The sequence below is a fragment of the Protopterus annectens genome, chromosome 7.part0, assembly GCF_019279795.1.
Source record: "Protopterus annectens isolate FY-2018-M chromosome 7.part0, PAN1.0, whole genome shotgun sequence".
Lineage (NCBI taxonomy): Eukaryota > Metazoa > Chordata > Ceratodontiformes > Protopteridae > Protopterus > Protopterus annectens.
This window is the reverse complement of record NC_056739.1, coordinates 287187653-287206424: the sequence shown is the minus strand read 5'-3', so window position 1 is coordinate 287206424 and position 18772 is coordinate 287187653. Positions and strand designations below refer to the sequence as shown.

General features: G+C 38.8%; 1 protein-coding gene across 30 annotated transcripts in view; it reads right to left on the bottom strand.

The window, feature by feature from the left end:
- NFASC (neurofascin) overlaps positions 1-18772 on the bottom strand; it is a 2999343-nt gene that overhangs the window by 1142091 nt on the left and 1838480 nt on the right. For all 30 annotated transcript variants that reach the window (XM_044076767.1, XM_044076768.1, XM_044076766.1 and 27 more), the window contains one exon: positions 6779-6890. In XM_044076767.1, the coding sequence (XP_043932702.1) occupies positions 6779-6890 (112 nt within the window). The remainder of the gene's footprint in view (positions 1-6778; positions 6891-18772) is intronic.

The following is an 18772-nucleotide window of genomic DNA, read 5'->3' as shown; positions in this document are numbered from 1 at the left end:
AGAAAAGCTCCAAAGTTTTGCAAAACATTTTCAGAGCAATAATTTTACAGTCTTTAAAAATAATACAAAAAAACTACAGTTTAATTATACCAAATTAGACATAATATGAAAACACTGGTTAAGAATAGATACAATATATGTGACAATGATTTAATATTTCGAGATATTTTAGGCAGTTTGCAGAGAAATTAAAGGTAAGGTAATATAAATCAAACAGGAAATGCAATATGAAGTGACAGAAGAACAGGCTTATGGTATATTTAGAGAGAAAGCCAGGAGAGAGAAATTGACAGAAGTATGGAAGGGAGTGAAGAAGGGAGACTAAAGAGGGGGAAGGTATGAATGAGTATTTATTCACATTTAAGAATATAATTTAGCCTGGTGTTGAGCAAGAACAGAGCCAGCATTTGGCTATGAAGTCTTTCAGCATGATTTTGAAGGATGGAAGGGAGGGAGTGTACTGGCCTGGTGGCTACAGGTAAGGAGTTCCAGCCTTAGCAAAATGGTACTTCTGCAGAAAAAGTCCAACAGATTTGATATGTTTGTGGATAGACAAAAGTTTTTGGTCACTGGATTGTAACGAGACTGTGAATTTCATTGTGTTGAATGCTACTTAGGTGCTACACAAGAATATGGATTATGGATAATTTTATATGTGGTAAGAAGCTGTGTATATGTTAGACGATAGGGTATTTCTAACCAATTTAGGCTTTTCAGTGCTATGCATTAGTGGATTCTGAATGGGGTATACAATGCAAATTTAGCAACTTTGTTATAGCATTGTTCAAGTTTTGAATTTTGTGATGCTATAAAGAAGTGTAGGGAGGAGATAAGTAGGGTCAAGTATAGTTTTGGTTTTTTTGATGATAGATTTTTTGGCTCTATAAAGCATCCCTACTTTTGATTACTTTTTTATGCAAATTTGTATATGGAGATCGGATTTAAGATTATTGTCCATAATCATCCCTAACAGTTTGCTATGAGAAGTTACTTCAATGGTTGTATTATTTAGAAAGGACTTGAATTTTTTTTTTCATGAGAGATGGATTTCATTGAAGAAGTAGTAGCTTGTTATGGTTGAACATGAGTTGTGAGTTACAAAGCCTTGTTTCAGTGGCTGTTAAAGCTTCCAGAGTAATATTTTGGGGGTGCACCATGTTGTCAGATGTGCAAATTAGTGTGGAGTTATTTGCATACTGTATTAGGGAGGCCTGTTGTGTGGATGTTTGGAGGGTGTTGGTGAGATTGGTAAAGACGATGGGAGCAAGGATAGATCCTTGTGTTACATTGGTGGTGACTGGGCAGTATGGAGAGTGAGTGGAGTGCCACTTTAGTGACTGATACGAGTTGGATAGATAGCTTTTGAACCAAAGAAGGATGGGCCATGGGAGACCTGATGAGGACATTTGAAGTAGACGTTTGCTGTGACAAACTGTGTCAAAGACTTTAGATAAGTCTAGAAATAAGGAAGAGACTATTTTTCCATTATCTCTAGCTTTATTGACAGTATCTCTTTAGGTTAGAATACAGTGTTAGGGGTCCCTATTAGATCATAGAAAATCCAGTTTGTCGAATGGCATTTTAGGTGTGCTTACATCGAACATGCTGTTCATCAAACTGTTCATAGTGAGATCATGGTACTGTGAAGATCGGAAAATCTGCCCTTTCCTCACTGTAGTGCGATCTCAGAGTTGGCATATATAATTAGTGCAATGGGGTGGGGGTGCAGCCCTCCCCAAGAAAATGGAATTAAATGAATGGCGTTTTCGATGTAATGCCATTTATTCAAGAGAGTTTTTGATGATATAATATAGACTCCAGTGTTAGTATTAAGGGAAGGTTGGAAGCCATGTTGTGCGGGGAACATGAGTTATTCCTTCAGGAGATAGTTTAGCAATTGTTTTTGAATACATTTGTCAAGTATTTTGAAGGGGAGGATAAGATTGCTATAGGTCTAAACTTAGTAATGTATGTTGGATTTCCTCCTTTGTGTATAGGGATAACGTGACTTTCTCCAGAGTCAGAGAGACAGGGAATGTGGGATTCTTGGATTGACCTCTTTATAGGAATTGAGACAGGATAGGCAATGCTATTGGAAGCTATTTTAAGATATTCACTTGGAAGATCATCAGCTGAAGTAGAGCATGGTTTGAGTTTAAGAGTAGTTTTATATAGGATGTCGACACAGGTTTGAAGTTGAAAGTGGATGTGGTGATATATGGCTGCTGTGCAGGGTTAAGATCAGATGTTGAGAAATCCTTGGTTAGAGATGCAACACTGTCTACGAAATAAGAGTTGAATTATATTGCGGTTTCAAATGATCAGTTACTGGGGAGAGCTTAGGGTTGAATTTTGGCCAGAATGCAAGATTGCTTTAATGGCTGTCCAGAATTTTTTATGGTTGTATTTGCTGTTTTTCTGAAAGTTGTTATAGTATATTTTTTGTCTTCATTCATTTGCATTAGTATGACTGCAAAGCATTCTGATGTTTTCAAAATATTGTGGTGTTTTATGTTTTTGCCATTCTTTCCATGCTTTTTTCTCTATTCTGCATTAGCATCTACTCTTTTTGAATAGCCAAAATGCATTATTTGTTTTAGTATCTTCCTCCTAGGAGATGCAAGTCTGTTTAGGCTATTCAGGAAAGATGTATTGAGTTAATTTACAGCATTGTCTAAAGGGAAGATTTTTAGGAAGTTCCTGTTAATAGACGATAGGGTAGTAATGAATAGCTCTGTGTTAAACTTGCAAAGGTTGCATGTTGTTTTATAAACATGCTATTTAAGTGGAAGTGTGAGATGTCTGGTTTAATTTGTCCAAGTCTTTTTCATTTCTAATACCATGTCAGGAATGGATCCCATTCCTAAGACAAAGTATGATTAAAGTTCATGAAATTAGTATTGTTTCAATCTCCGATGTTAGTCAAAAGTGCTCTTCACAGCATCCACAATGTGGCCATGATTGATGACTCCTGCAATTTATATGGAGTTTCATGTATCAGTAATGTATCTAAATACGATTGAAAATTCTTTTTTATAAAAACTATTGCTCCTACTACTGTTGGAACTGGCTGTATATCCTTCCACATTGCCCTCATTCCTCCCTGCAAATCCTGGTATTCTATGACTTTGTATCTTTCTGTACTTAAGACACTATAATCACTGGGTGTAGCAATTTCAATGATCAATACTACTTTTCATGGACTAGTACATCTGGATTTCTCACATCTGTTTTTTGAATTATTAGTAATGGCTGATTCCATGTGATATCAACTTCATCATTTTCTATAATGCTTTGTGGCTCATGTTTCCAATGATTCTCAGCTATTTCAGTATTATAATGTTTGCACAATCCCCAATGTCTGGTGGTATAGATTGGGGATGATCACTGAGAGTGTTGGATATTTGTAACTGTGGTGATGTATTTGCTATGATCTGTACGACCCAGTCTAATAGGGAATTTGATGTCTTGCTATAATGTGTGGGGTTATTAATTAGTTGTGTGAAACCATGTAAGTTCATGCTAGATGTAGGTGAATTAGAGTTTATACCCAACCAACTGATATTTCACATCACCTAGTAGTAGCTTTTTTGTTGTGGAATTATGGATATCCAATGAAGGAAATCTTCCAGTGTAACTGTACTGTTGCTAGGAGGAATATAAAAAACAGTAATACAGGAAGGATTTTAGTATAATGGGGAATTAATGATGCTTGTATTTTGGAGAGCATTTTCCTCTTAATTTTGTTTTGGTTTGAGTTGAAATGTAGTTAGTCTATATGATATACTACATATCATTAAATAAGTTTGGTGTGATGTATGGAGACTGTAATGCAGAAGTATGAATAGGTGGTTGGGACACAGTTAGAGAGATGTTGAGAGCTATTCTAGAGTCATGGTAGGATGAGAGATGGCCCAGTAGGACAAACGAAATAGAGGATAAGCTGAGGAGTAAGTAGCATGATTGAGTACACAAATCTGTTTGTTGTTGTCGGCAGGGAGTGGGGAAATAGGGATCAAAAAAGAAAAAAACAGTTTCAGGGAAGTAGGATATTTACTGGTGCTGGAGTCAGAAGAAAGAGTTAATGTGTCCTAGTTACGTCTCTGGGATGTAATGAAATAGAGGGGTTTAAAAAGGCTAGCGTAGGAGGATGTAGTAAAATAGGAAGAAGTGAGAATTTATTTGGGAAAAGTGGAAGATACAATGTAGAACAGATAGTTGCTTTTAGCAAGGGGTCTTATTGACTGACTATAGTGCAAAATGGTAATGGAGAGAGAAAGGTAGTTGAGGATGGTGCTAAAAGATTAAATGGAAGTTGGGAATTAGGTAAAAAGAAACAGGAGTATTTGTATGACAGTACTAAGATTGTTTGGGAGGGTTAGGGAATAAGAGTCACAGGTGAAATGCGTATGTGGGAGGTATAATAGAATAGTATGTGGGGTGGGAATTGAGGGTAGGGTAAGTGAGCATAGCCTCAGGTCAAATTATAGCAGAGAGTAATCAATTTAAAGCTAGTACAAAGCAGTATAGGTTTTCTTTCATTTCCTGAATGTGAAAACCTGGCAGCTAGGGAGATTAAGTACCTGGCATATACAGTGGAATGAAAAGAAAAACTCTACTACACTGTCATATTGATGTAATAAAGTTAATACTTACTATAGAAAGATGGAGGAAAGACCACAGTGAGTCACAGCAAAAGAATATGGGGAATGAATAAGAGTAGACAGATGGTAAGAATGTTTATTGAAAGTAAGCTCAAAGTATGTTAGCAGCAGGTATACTGATAGATAACCACAGTAGAATTTGATCTTCAAGTATCATATACTCAGCTTTATACTCACACCAAGGTTCAGCTGTAGGCCTTTTCTTAAAAGCAGAAATAATATTTACTACCCATGAAAAAATTAGAAAAGTAAAACCTGGAAAAGGCCCATTTCTTAAATAAATTAAAGGATTTACATAGCCACAACTGAACCAAATGGCTTCACCAAAGTCTCAGACAAAATAGCTGTATGTAACAGTATACAGAGTAGAAAAAATTCAAACCAACATCCTTTCATTACGTAATAAAGCCCCCCCCCCTTTTTGTAGCTGTCTCTTGAGTAAACTGCTGACCCCCCGGAGTTACAGAAGGGAAGTCCAGAAGCAGTAATAGCAGGAAGTCACAATACTATTATCTGAATGAACAAGCATTGTAGTAGAGAAATATGGTCTCACATCAGACTGCTCAGAATTACCAAAAACAATGGCATTAGCTGTGGAACACTCAAGAAGCTGCTGAAATGAGTCCCGAAGAACAGAAACCAAAATAAGCATTCCTCATCATCTTCAAATCACTCACTTCATTTTCTGCTGCAGTCACTCAGATCATCTCGATCTTCTATCATCAAAAGCAAAGCTTCATCATGTAGTCCTTAACCATCAAAAAAGGAATATGAATGACATTTTTCTTACTAAGTACAGCAGCTTCAAGAATAACATCAGACAAAGCCAAACTCCTCTCCTCAATCTTGGAAAATTCTTTCTGCACTCTCTGATGTTTGTGCACCCCATCTCAAAGAAGAGAGGGGATTTCACCAGTGCCCTGGGCAAATTTTCTCTGGGTCATTTTGAATATCACCTTTAGTCACCCCTGAAAAATGGGCCACAAGCATAGTGGAACAAACCCAGGCAAAACCTGTGTCCAACAAGGACATTCTAATATGAATAAAAAACTGTTTCTGAATATGATAAGAAGGTTGTCATTTTTTTTAAATGTAAGTCACTTATCTGTTGCACAGTGATTTCCCAAACTTAACTAAAAATCCTTCTCTACCAAGATTATCCCTTCAAGTCAGAGATCATATGTAAAACACAGCATTTTTCTTCCAACGTCCAACCATCTTGAAGTCAGTTATTTAAAATTAAGAGGACATGGGGCAGATTCCCCAACCCCCACCACACTGATGAGAAAGCAGAGCTCTCAAAATAAATACACCAGTTAGCCTCAGGTTGAAGGAATAGCTGCTTTGGGAACCTGCTCTTGGATCTTTAGTTCACATGCCTGCTGGGATGCCTTCTGTTCCATAACTGGATATTTTCCTTAGTGTTATGCAGGTTTTCTAATTTTTATTCACATTTTAAAGATATGCTGCCAGAATGAATGGTTGTGCTACATAGACAACAGGTTTGAGTGTGAACTGTGTGCCGTTTGATGAACTGGCAGCCTTATGTATGGCTGGTCCATTTATGCATGGTTGGTCCGTGACTTATGCCTGCTCTTTTCTGTGGTAGGCTCCAATCCCTTCTGTCTTGAAATTAATGAAAACAGGTACTGAACTGGATGCTTTATCAGGTGGTATTCATCAAAACTGCATCTTATGAATCTGTATAGGGACAGTGCTATGGTTACAGGGAAATGCATTTATAATTACTGGCTCTACATGTTCTTTGATTGATTTCATTCTTAAATTACAAGAAATTATCAACTACAATAAACACATAAGTGAAAATAAACATAAAATTTTGCTACATGATCTTGGTTGCTCTTCTTATCTGAGTGTAACTCAGCACTGCAAAAAACAATTTATTTAATAAAGATTTGTATTTGTGAGAATACACTGACAATGCTAACAAAGGGGACTGCAAGCAAATAGATGCAACGGGAGAAGCTTCCTTGACACCAGAGACAGTTATTTCAAAGTGTTACTCCAATGGGATGGGAATTTATGGTTAATTACATACTACTCGAATAAAATAAACAAACTCTGATTCCTAAACATTGCATATGAATACATACAATCCAGAGGCAATACATTCCAAAAGAAGGTCTTCTCCTCTTAACACCAGTTTACTGCTTTTTGTTCCGGATGGGGACATAAAACTTGGGATTCGATCTGGCACACCTCGAACTGAAAGAAATGAGAGAGAATAGAGATATCAAAGTGAAGTCCTTCAAAAGGAAATAAAAATTCATTTGCAGCCATTTTCTGTTTTAGTCTGTCTCTGGCCTCCAGCTCAGTAGCCACTTTAGCAATCTATCTTATTCAAATTGGAAATGCAAGATATACTGTATTAAATAACTTGCAAACAAATAATGTTATTATAAATCAATGTGATACGACTGCTTTAGCAAACTTTACTGTGGCCTCTAACAGTAATGCACACTCAAATAGCAGCAGATATCTAAGTTTTCCATAAGATTAGCTCAGATTATGTAAACAATTAATTCCAGCAGCACTGCAAGCATGGTGAAAAATCATAATATTAACAAGTCCTTATTGTTTGCCTGGCACTATTATATATGGTACATCCTTTCAAAGATCAACTTTTTGAAGTCCATGTGATCAACAGTGATAAAATGAATGGGCTTAAAACTGTTAAAGGACAAAAACTCGTAAATGCAGTGGGCTGCAACCCTAATACCCCCTTACTAATAACTACTTCAGCAGTCACCAGGTCTTGGAGAAAAGTTGTGGTAAGAAACTATCTTTTGTTTATTTATTAGTTAACTAGATAAATGTCACTTTTCACTCATGACCTGTGCCCAAGGTAAAACATTACAGACATTACATTACAACAACAAACTTCATTATATACTGGCCAAGTGCACACAGTAACTAAAGATTAGCTTGAGCCTAATCACAGAAATCCACAACAAAAGATCACACTAAGACTGTAATACTGAGCTCAAAACATGTTAGTTTATAATGTTACTAAACTTAGTAACTAGTAATAAACACCCCCCCACCCAAGAAAATAGTGCTACATGCAGACACAGATTTTGTGAAAACAGTGCAAAAAATATAATACTGTGAAGATGTTAATGTGCATTGTGCTTCAGCCTGAATCTCGAAAGCACTTGCGATGGAATTCCACAATACAATGGTCTTTTAGTTTTTGCTTGCAAACTAGCAAGCTTTATGTTCATTCTTTTATCAGCTAGTTCCAGTAGGACAGGGCTGTTTTTACAGAGAATGGATTTTGCTAACCTAAAAACTACTGTCACTATATTGATCTGATGTTGTCTTTTGCATCCGTTCCTCAACCGATGGGTCTCAGATCTGACTTCAGTCACTTCTAAAGATTTTGGTTCTGTAGCTCAAGCTCCTCCCCTTACCCATAATACTCATCTTTAGCTTGAATTCCTCCAGATCTCATTTGGCACTTCAGCATATGAACATAGTCTATCATAGCTCGGGCATTAATGGTTTAAGATGCTTCTTAAGCTATTCTATTTTTTTACCTCCTCTGCTTTTTCTCTAATATTTCTCTCTCGCTATATATCTATCTATCTATACACACATATATATATATATATATATATATATATATATATATATATATATATATATATACATCTATATATAAGGTTATTTTTCATTTCTTTGCTCCCTTACAGGCTTCATACCTTGCCTGTTTTCCATTTATATCTGCTGCTACCTATTGAAGGTACATCTCTCTTATTGTTAGTATTGCTGGTATTCTTGTTCTTCTCCCTTTCTGTAGTTTTATTTTTTCCAGTATGACTGACAAGCCTACTGGGTTAAAAAAATTTAGTACTTCTGGCTTAAAATCCAAAATTCAGATACCCACTAAGAATGTGTTTTTCATCTTGAATCGGCCCACCTAGAGGTGGAATGTGAAATCTGAGCAGGCTTTAACCTTCAGGTGCTGACTGAGCATCAGAACAAGCTGGTGCTTAAAGGATTGCCGCCATCTACAGCTTCTTCCTCATCTTTTACATCCAGAGCTTCCTCTCCTTCTTTAAAACCTTCTGAGAAGACTAAGTGGGATTCATGAGCTAAAGGCAAGGAATATAGAAAATGATCCCTTGATAATTCTTCTTCCTCATTTCTCAGTTCAGCTCCACCTGAAGAGGCCTCTGATCTAATGAGGGCCAAATCCAAATCACCGGTTCATCACTTCTCTAGATTCGCTCCAGAGCTGACACCCTCTAGGATCCATTCTCCTTTCTTACAGGAGACCTCTTGATAGGCTTTCAGGCCACCATCAACCTCTTCATTCCTCAGGTCATCTAGGAGCCTAACTGTAGTAAATGTGGACAGGATGATGAGGCAGCTACTCCAGGCTTAGATTCAGTTGGGAGTTTTACCAGCTCCATCTCTTGCCATCAGCCCACACCCAACTGTTGACAACTACTCTGATCCAACCTGTGGTTTTGGTGGCATTGAACCTGGGAATTCCATTTTTTTCTGTATTGGATCTGAAGGCTAGTCCTTCATCAACTCTGCCTACATCTCTGATTCAGTAGGTGCCAACACTGTCAGAACTGGAGAAATCTCAGATCCATAGCATCAGCGCTGGTTTCTGGATGCTAAGTTTGATTCTGATGATCTCGGAGCCATCCCTTCCTCTTGCAGCCTCAGTGCTGGACAGCTTGGCTTTGACATCTGCTTTGAAGTAGGATCATGGTGATGATCTGAGCCATCAAGGGCAAGTTACATACTAAGGCGACCCTTGCTTTTCCCATGGCTTAAGGCTTTGAGGTAGTGGACAGAGCATTTTCCACCAAGGGGGACAAGCCATACTTGCCCCCCTCAGGTCCACCCCCTCCACAACTGTCTGTTTTGGTCCCCGAGTCTCTTCATCCTGACCCATCAGAGCAGATAGTCCATTCTAGTCTAATCCTCATCCAGGACTCTGCTTACACTTCCAAGTCCTCTCTAGAGAATCCCACTGAGGAGCCTCCTCAGAAGCATATGTGCAAAAGGAGGCACTTTGAGTCTCCACAGGAATCCTTGATGGAAGACACCAGTGAAGGGGAATGGTCTCCTATATCACCTCTTGAGGATGTTTTCATCAGTGAAACACTTGAACTTTTGAGGCAGAGAGGTAGTTGGTTTTCCGACCTCACTTCCCAGGAGGAGTTGATGTTTCTCAAGGCTTTTGGAGCTGGCTCAGCTATGTCCTGGGTAGTCCCCCCAAAGGACAAGATGCTGGGCCTCCTCTCCTGCTAAGCTTGGAAGAATCCAGATGTCATGGAGCCAATCCTCAAGAGGCTTGACATGTACCTGGTTATGCCACAGGATTGAGCCCAACTAGAGCAAGGGGCCCCTAGTAAATGTTATCCTGGTAGGAACGGCCACCAAGAAAGAACTGGCTGAGAAGAGTTCTTCTGTCCATTGTCAAATACATAGAACAGGGCACTAGACAGGTTTGGGAAGTCTGTTTATGCATCACTGAACTTGTTCTCATGCCAGTGATCTATTTGGCACACATTGCAAGATTTAAGAAGACCTGATCTAAGAGTTTTCCAATGCCATCTTGGGTCCATGTTTATGGAAGACAAGAAGAATGTTTCTTCTCAACTGGTCACCCTTCAGTCTTTGCTGAATGCCTCTATGAGGCTGATTTACCAAGCCTCGGAGTGAGTTTTGAGAGCCACGGTTTCAAGAGTTGCCATGAAATGGCATGCCTGGATGTGCCTCAGTGATTTTGTACAGCCTTTCAAATCATCATTGATCAAAGCTCCCTTTGATGGGTCTACCTTATTTGGTCTCAAGGTGAAGGAAACTCTATCTAAGAATGAGCAAGATGGGAAGATGTTATCTGCCATAGGGATATGTTTTTCAGCCCCTCAAAGGACCTCTGCTCAAAACCAAAGAGGTGGTAGGAAGATGTGGTTCCAAAAGTCACAATGCTCTACCCAGGTCTCCAATGGGGACAGGTCCCTCTGTGGCAGAGGGGAACTCCAGTGGTAGACATTGCCCTTGTGGCAGAAAAGGCTTGCAAAACCAGTACTTCAGAGGTATTTTCTCTGAGAAGCCCTTCCAGTGCTCCTGAAAGGTTTCCCCATTGCTGTACTCCGAAGGCAGTCAAGGACACTTATCGCTGTACCCAGAACCCTGAACAGCCATGTCTTCTTCTTCTTCTTTCGGCTTTTCCCAGTTAGGGGTCGCCACAGTGGAACTGAGGTCCACTAATGATTGGCAGTAGATTTTTACGTACCGAGTTGCCAGGCCTGACGCACAACCTTCAACGAAGATACACCCATTCACGCATGTCTCCACACAGAAGGCACTTTAGCTGAGAATCGAACAGGACGTCTTACTGTGAGGCAACAACACTACCGCAGCACCACCACCAGCAAACCTGAACAGCCAAGTCTAAACATACATATCCAGATGTTATTACAAACCCCTTTTCCCTTCAGCCCCCAGTCAATCCACAAAAATTCCTGACATTCCATCTAGTCAGTGGAAGTCAGCAGCTACAGAAATAGAAAAGCAACTGGCCAAAAGAATCATCAAAATGGTCCCCCAGACCACCAAGAATTCATAACTTATTTGAGGTTATTTTTGGTGCCAGACAGATTTGGGTACCTGAGGCCTACCTTGGATCTCAACAATTTGAACCAGTATGTCAGACGCTCAAAGTTCTGAATGGTCACAATTTAGTCCATTCTATTCCTATTGCTCAAGGATGACTGGATGTGCTGAACAGATCTCCAGGATGAGTATAATCACATCAAAATAGACAGACAATCCAGGAGATATCCATGCTTCCAGCTGGGAGTCAGTTATTACCTGTTCAGGGCCCTGCCTTTCGGCATCATCACAACCCGTAGGGTGTTCACCAAGTGGACAACAGTGGTTGCAGCTCACATGAGACTGCTGGGATTTTGGGTGTTTCCATATCTTGGTGACTGGCTCCTCCCTGCCCCCACCAGGTCTGTACTTATTCAGGCCAGGGACTACTTGCTCCAACTAAGCCTTCAACTGGGCATCAAGTTTTGGAGTTTATTGGTGGTCATCTGGATATGGTGGCAAAAACTGTAAGCTTACCACACTCAAGAATAAAAATTTTACAGAGTCAAGCATCCTTCATCCTCTCTCTTCCTTCTCCTTCAGCAACAGAAAGTATTTTATTACAACTCCTTGGATCTATGGTAGTTTCCATAACTCTAGAACCTCTAGCAAGTTATTATATGAGGGTAGTGCAGTAGTCAGTAAGATGACACACCCTCTATACACCAATATGGATTACTAAGATTTGCAGGGAACACATAACCTGGTGGATCACCATAAAAGAAGTTTCTCATGGCCACCCTTTTATCCTTCCAGCACCCACAGCCAGTGTGATTATGGACACCTCCCAAAGGGGTGGAGCATTTCTTGAGAAGGATAGTCCAAGGCACTTGGTCCCAATTGGAGATCAATCTTCACATCAATGTCCTGGAAGTGAGAGCAGTCCTATTAGTGTTACAGGCATTTCAAGATGCTCTCCCTCCAGGGATGATTTCCATCTGGACAGACAACATGTCATTAGTCTGGTGCATCAACAAGCAGGGGTGAACCACATACTATTCCCTATATCAAGAGGCTTTGAGAGTTTGGCAGTTTGCAATCTCTTTAAGCCACTTTCTTTTGGCATTGCATATCCCAGGAAAGGCCAATGGGCTTCCAGACAAACTGAACAGGCCCACTTTACTCCCTCATGAGTGGTCTCACAACCGCTGTGGTGGTGGAAACAGTTTTTCATCATTGTGGCCAGCCATGTTGCAATCTCTTTGCCTCCCCTCTCAACTCCAAGTGCAGCAGGTACTTCACTCTGATCCTCCCTGACTGGGAATCACAGAGAAACTCTCTATTTCATGATTGGCCCCTGGGCTCCTATATGCATTTCTTCCTACACCTTCAATTCCCAAGGTTCTTCCAAAAGCATCTGTCTGGAAGAGCAAAGTCATCCTCATTGCCTCTTTCTCACCACAACAAGTATGTTTTCTCTTCCTGTGGCCTCATTTAGTGCACTGCCCTTGGGTGTTGGCTTCAACCCAGGACCTCTTCTGTCATCCATCAGGGATGACTCATCTGGACATTTGGACCATCAAATTGACTGCATGGTTTCTCCACTTCCAATGATGGCTAGACAGTCCAAGTTTTCCACACCAGTTCATTACATCCTCATATCCTCTCAGAAGGATTCTACAAGGAAGGTGTACAAGAGCAAATGAAATAGATTCTCTCTTTGGGGCTATTTAGAGGCAATCAGACCCATTTTCAACACCTATTCCAGCTATCCTAGACTTTCTTATTTCCATATTTAACAGTAAAGCTAGTTACTCTACTATAAAGATCCAAATTGCAGCCATCTCAGATTTTCATGTAGAAAATAATATTCATCCTTGGCATCATCTAGATTATACAAAGCCTTTCTAAAAGGTATCCTTTTACTCTGACCCCTATTAAGGATCCTACTCTTCCATGGAATTTAGCAGTTAACTTCTTCAAGCCTTGACTTGGCCCCCTCTTTGAACAAGCTGCCAAGGTGGACTTAAAGTTTTTCTCTTGGAAGACCATTTTCCTAGTTGCGATCATATCAGCCAGATGGGTATCGGAACTCCAGGCTCTTTCTTCTAAGCCACCATATCTGAACTTTTACAAGGGGATTTATGTTTAACAATCAAACAGAACATTCATTGCACATAGACCATCAAAACTTTCTTACATAAAAAGGCCAAATGATCATAAATAAGTTCAATGAACGATCTTAGTTGGCCAACATAAAGGAAACAGAAAGTAGTACGTACTTATCGGTAATATAGGGATAAGAAAATCTGACCTTTCCCCATTGTAGTGCAATCCTGGAGTTGGCATATATAGTTAGCAGGGGGTGTGGGGGTCCAGCCCCCCACATAAGTAGGATCCGGCGTTTACCGAATCCTCCGTTAATTATATATACCAACTCCGAGATAATACTACAGTGGGAAAATGGCAGGTTTCCTTATCTTTACAATACCGATAAAGAAAATGGAACATAGTACATACTTATGTTGGTCAACTATGATCATTTGATGAACTTATTTACAATCATTTGGCCTTTCAATTTAAGGAACTTTCAATGGTCTATGTACGATGAGCAGTTGTTCAATGAATATGAAGTTTGATCATTAAACACAGACCCTTCACAACGGAAGAGTGTCTCTCTGTACTAATCCTTTTTTTATATACCTAAGGTGACTTGATAGATAGCCATAAATCAATCCATTAACCTTCCTGATTTCTTTCCAAAATTTTCCAGCAAAGGAGCATACATGCTGCACCTTTTGTATGTTCACAGACAGTTTAGATTCTGTCTCCAAAGAACAAAAGATTTCAGAAAATCAGATCAGATGTGTGTTTCATTTTCCAAAGCCAAATTGGGCAAATAAGTTTCAGAGGTGACTTTACCCAGATGGCTCACTGATTACATTTCTTTTGCCTATAAGAAGAAAGGACTGACACTCTCTAGACCTCCTAAGGCTCATTCCACCAGATCTGTGGCCACTTCCTCCTCTTTCTGGACCACAGCTTCTATAGATGACATTTGTGCAGTTGCCACTTGATCTAATACTCAAAATTTCATTACTCACTACAAATTGGACATCTTGTCTAGAAATAGGGCATCATTTGGCTCAAATGTACTCTGGAATATCCTTCCTTGAGGACCACCCCAGGATATCTCTAGCTGGGGACTCTGCCCCATTACTTGAAGGATAGACAAAAAATACAACATGAGATACAAAAGTTATGTACTCACTATAATGATGCATCTGTGTTGTTTTTCCTTCCTTCCTCAACCTTCCACCCTCCAGTTCCTTCCTGTTTTTTATTTTATGGGCTTCAAGTTCGACCTGAGATGTGTATTTTTACTGGCCTTTTGAAGGGCAACAGTTTCTTATCCATCCCTCCTTCATTCTTTGCAGTCTAAATGAAGTTTTATAAGTAATTATACTATATTATTAATCACTTTTGTGCTGTTAGCAGTATTACAGGTTGAATAGAGGTCAAACTCGATCTGAAGGAATTCAAGCTAAAGAAGAGAATTATGGATAAGGGGAGGAGCTCAAGCTACTGAGCCAAAATCTTTAGAAGTGGCTGAAGTTTGATCTGAGGTCAGATCCAAGACCCATGGGTTGAGGAAGGATGAAAACAGACAAAACAGATGCATTGTTATCATTAGTACATAATTTTTGTTTTAACAATGTTGACAGCAACTTTGCTAGAGTTTAAAATACTTTGGATTCTGAAAAAAACAGCTTGCAATGTAAAATCCTAAGTGCTTCCTTCTCTCGCTACACTTTATGGACAGATAAATTCCTGACTATGACTCAGAAAACCACAGTTTAAGCAAAGGCTTAGACTATAGAGAAGCATGTGGAGAATGTTGGAGTGAGCGGCTACTGCTCATTCATCCACCCTGGGAAGATCTGGTGAATTCACTCATTATTGTGATTTCTCTAAGCAGGTAAAGGCTTTTTATGGAGGAACAACAATTAACTGTGTGGACATAGGCCTGTTTCATCAAGCAGGTGGGTAGTAGCCCTTGGAGCATGGGGAAATAAGCAATGACATGCATAGTAGGGCAGACTGGGGCTTTTCTCACAGAGGTGTCTGCATCACCACCAAAGGGTTTGGATTAGGGCTTACACACCCTCATTTCTGGATACATGTGAGGGCATAAAATACCATCATATCTGCCTGGGTAATTGACAGCTAAACTACTGACTGCTCTCACCCTGGTGAGAGGAAACAAACAGGCACTGGTGGTAGACTGATGGAAGCATAGGCGAACATAGAAATCTTATAAAAAATCTAAATGCTTCCTTTAACACTGAATTTCTGAAGCTGCTTTCATATTATCTCATCTCATAAATACGTTTAAAGGAAACAGCACCCTTCAATGCAGATAACCTTATCCCCAAGTTATTTTCCTCTTATATCACCTAGATTCTGTTTAGTTCCAAAAACCTTCAGTACTACCTCAGTCATGTAATATAGATGAATAAAGACCCAACTTCACCCCAGAGAACCTGAGAATGATTAGCATCTCAGGCACAGGAATAACCAAGGCAGTGAAAATGAACAAGATGTTGATGCTGGGCTAGTTCATCAAGGTGATGGAAGGGAAACAGGTAGTCTGAACCGCTTCATTGCTTCTCCCATTAGGAGTGTTGTGTGTGTGTGATGGTAAGTAACATGGATTGTATGGCTGATTATAAGCCCTAAGGCATGCATGTATGCAAAAGCAAACATAGGACCTCCTAGGATAGCAGTATCTGTGGAAGCCACAAGCTGCTGTGGGGATGGGTTAGGAATGGCCCACTTGGAATCAGGAAAGCCTGCTCCCTACACCTGACTGTCACCTCTTATGAAATTAATGGACGTATAAGGCTCTTGGCCCAAGCCTTGCATAAATGAGTTATAGGATTCTTGCTCTGACTGGAAAAGTAAAGCGACTGGCTCTTGCTCTTAATATGTACCTCTGAATTGTCCAGAATTTTGTAGAATGTCCAGACTTTGCTTCATATTTATGGCCTGTTCTTCATAATACTTGTGGTTTTCTGGCACACCATTGAGAACAGAAGTCAGAAAATAATAACAGACATTTCAGTTTAAGGCTCCATATCTCCTTCAGAAAATGCATACTATTACAAAACCTGTTGTCCTATCAACTTTTTAATTTTATAACAAAATACTTAAAATCTGTCCCTCATGCTGCTCTACCCACATACACACATTATTTTTGACGTTATCCAGATTTCTTGCACTGTGGGGCTGAGTGTTATGCCTTTTTTTGACTATGGAATCAACCAAATGGGTATCGAAAGGCACTTGATGATGGTTGTGCAGGAAGCTTAATTTTAGTACCTTTCAATTTATTAGTTTCCCCTGCCATGGACCAAGATATTCCACCCTTTTTCCTATTTAAATGTCATGTTGTTACGTAACAAATTTATTTCACTGTACATGGCAATGGCTAAGCTGCACATATTCTGAATTTTTTACTGTTGGTTACCAAATACAAGTTTTACTTGCTGAGACTGTCTTGCTGTGGTCAGTAAATTGTTATTAAAAAAAAAAAACAGTGTAAGAAACCTGTGTGTGGATGATTTTCAATTCATATATATCTAGTTAATCACTGTATATTAATAAGATGAGATAATGGTAGTAAAAGTAGCGAACTTAAACATCCTAAATCAAAAAATAATAAAAAAACTATAATTTGAAATATTATACAGAATTACTAAGTATTCAAAAGTAAAGCAAGCTGGGTAGACAGTCTGTTTCCAGTCTATTATTCTGTTATTTTTGTTTTACTTGGATCGCTTGACTGTGTGCTTAATAAAGTTTTAATAAAGGATTTTTGACTGGAAACAGGCTGCTTACCCTGCTTGGCTTACTTCTGGATACTTAAGAATTCTGTATAATATTTCAAATGATAGTTTTCATTATTTTTGGACTTAGGATGAGTTTAAGTTCATTACTTATAGTACCATTATCTGATCTTATTAATATACAGTGATTAACTAGATATATATGAATTGAAAATCTTCCACACAGAGAAGTTTCTTACACTGCTTTATTTTTGGATCCACTACACTTGTTTAATGAGTTTATTGAAACTTTATACATACCACTATGGAGATTACTTGTTTTTTTAAGTTGATATAAAACTCGCCAGAATGCAGTTTTACTTTGACTGCTAATATGTGTTTTAAATGAAGAAAATTTATTGTTTATACAGCAAAACTACATAAACTATTAAATACTCTCACTTCTGTCCAATGAAGTGTTGCTTTATTGATGTAACTAAAAAAAATAAGCACAGCTCTTTGCAGTTTTCACACATTGCAAGTGTGTGGAGAAAGAAAGGTTTGGAACTTTATGGACTAAAGCTATGAACACTTCACAAAAACCCTGCATTTTTCCACTTTTGTATTAAAGAAAGTGTAGATAGACCAAGAAAGGCTTTTATCAATTTAAAGTAAGACATACTGGTAATGCTTTAATAAAAAAGCCTTTAACTCTCAGCAATATCACCAATACTCAATGAAGTGGAAAAGGTTATTTATGGTGTCTTTGGTTGTACCCAATTATATGGACCCAAACTATAATCCCATATTATTGTCATTTGGGTAGTATAAAAATTAAAATATAGCGCAAGAGAAAGAAATTCTGATGTAGTCATAGTAGTGGAGCAACCAGTGTACAAAATAAACAAGGAAAAGGTGCAAAATCAGGGTCCTTTTAAAACACTGGCAGTAATGACTAAGAAACTTGAAAAGAATGAGACAATCTATACTTTCTGAAGTAAAAGACGTTTTCAGTTTTTCTGATTGGCACTATTTTTTTCTATAAAAATACATGAATGTTATGATAAACAGAACAACAAATTAAGTTGAAATAATGAACACCGGCACTATTTTTTTCTATAAAAATACATGAGTGTTATGATAAACAGAACAACAAATTAAGTTGAAATAATGAACACTGGCAGAGAATGGTGCAAACAATATCAAGATAAGATGTTAAACATATATATTTTCTTCATACTGATCACTACTGTAGAAGCCTAAGCTATAAGAGTTATATCCTGCATAGGATATAGCAACCGGCCAGCTTCCAATGCTTCATGGAACCTTACATGTGCCCAAAACGTTAGTCAGCTTGAGCTGAGACAATATGTTTGGGTGCCAAGTTCTCCAGATCTTTCCTGTTGCCGAAGTTAGTGCTCCTCTGAGCTTCAGGGGATTGATGGTTGGCTTGTACTTTTACATTGCTGGACACTAAAACTGATTCAGCAGGGTTACAGATGGCAGTGGGAAGAAATCCCTTCTTTCCAAGGAATTAATGCACATCCACCAGACCAACCTCATATATTCCTTCCTCACCTACAGCACATGCTTTTTCAGTGAGTAATTAAAAATATTCCTCCTTCCCAGTGGGGAAGAGGTTTTTATTCAAGAATGTTTCTGGTGCCAAAGAAAGAAAACACCTGGAGACCAGTT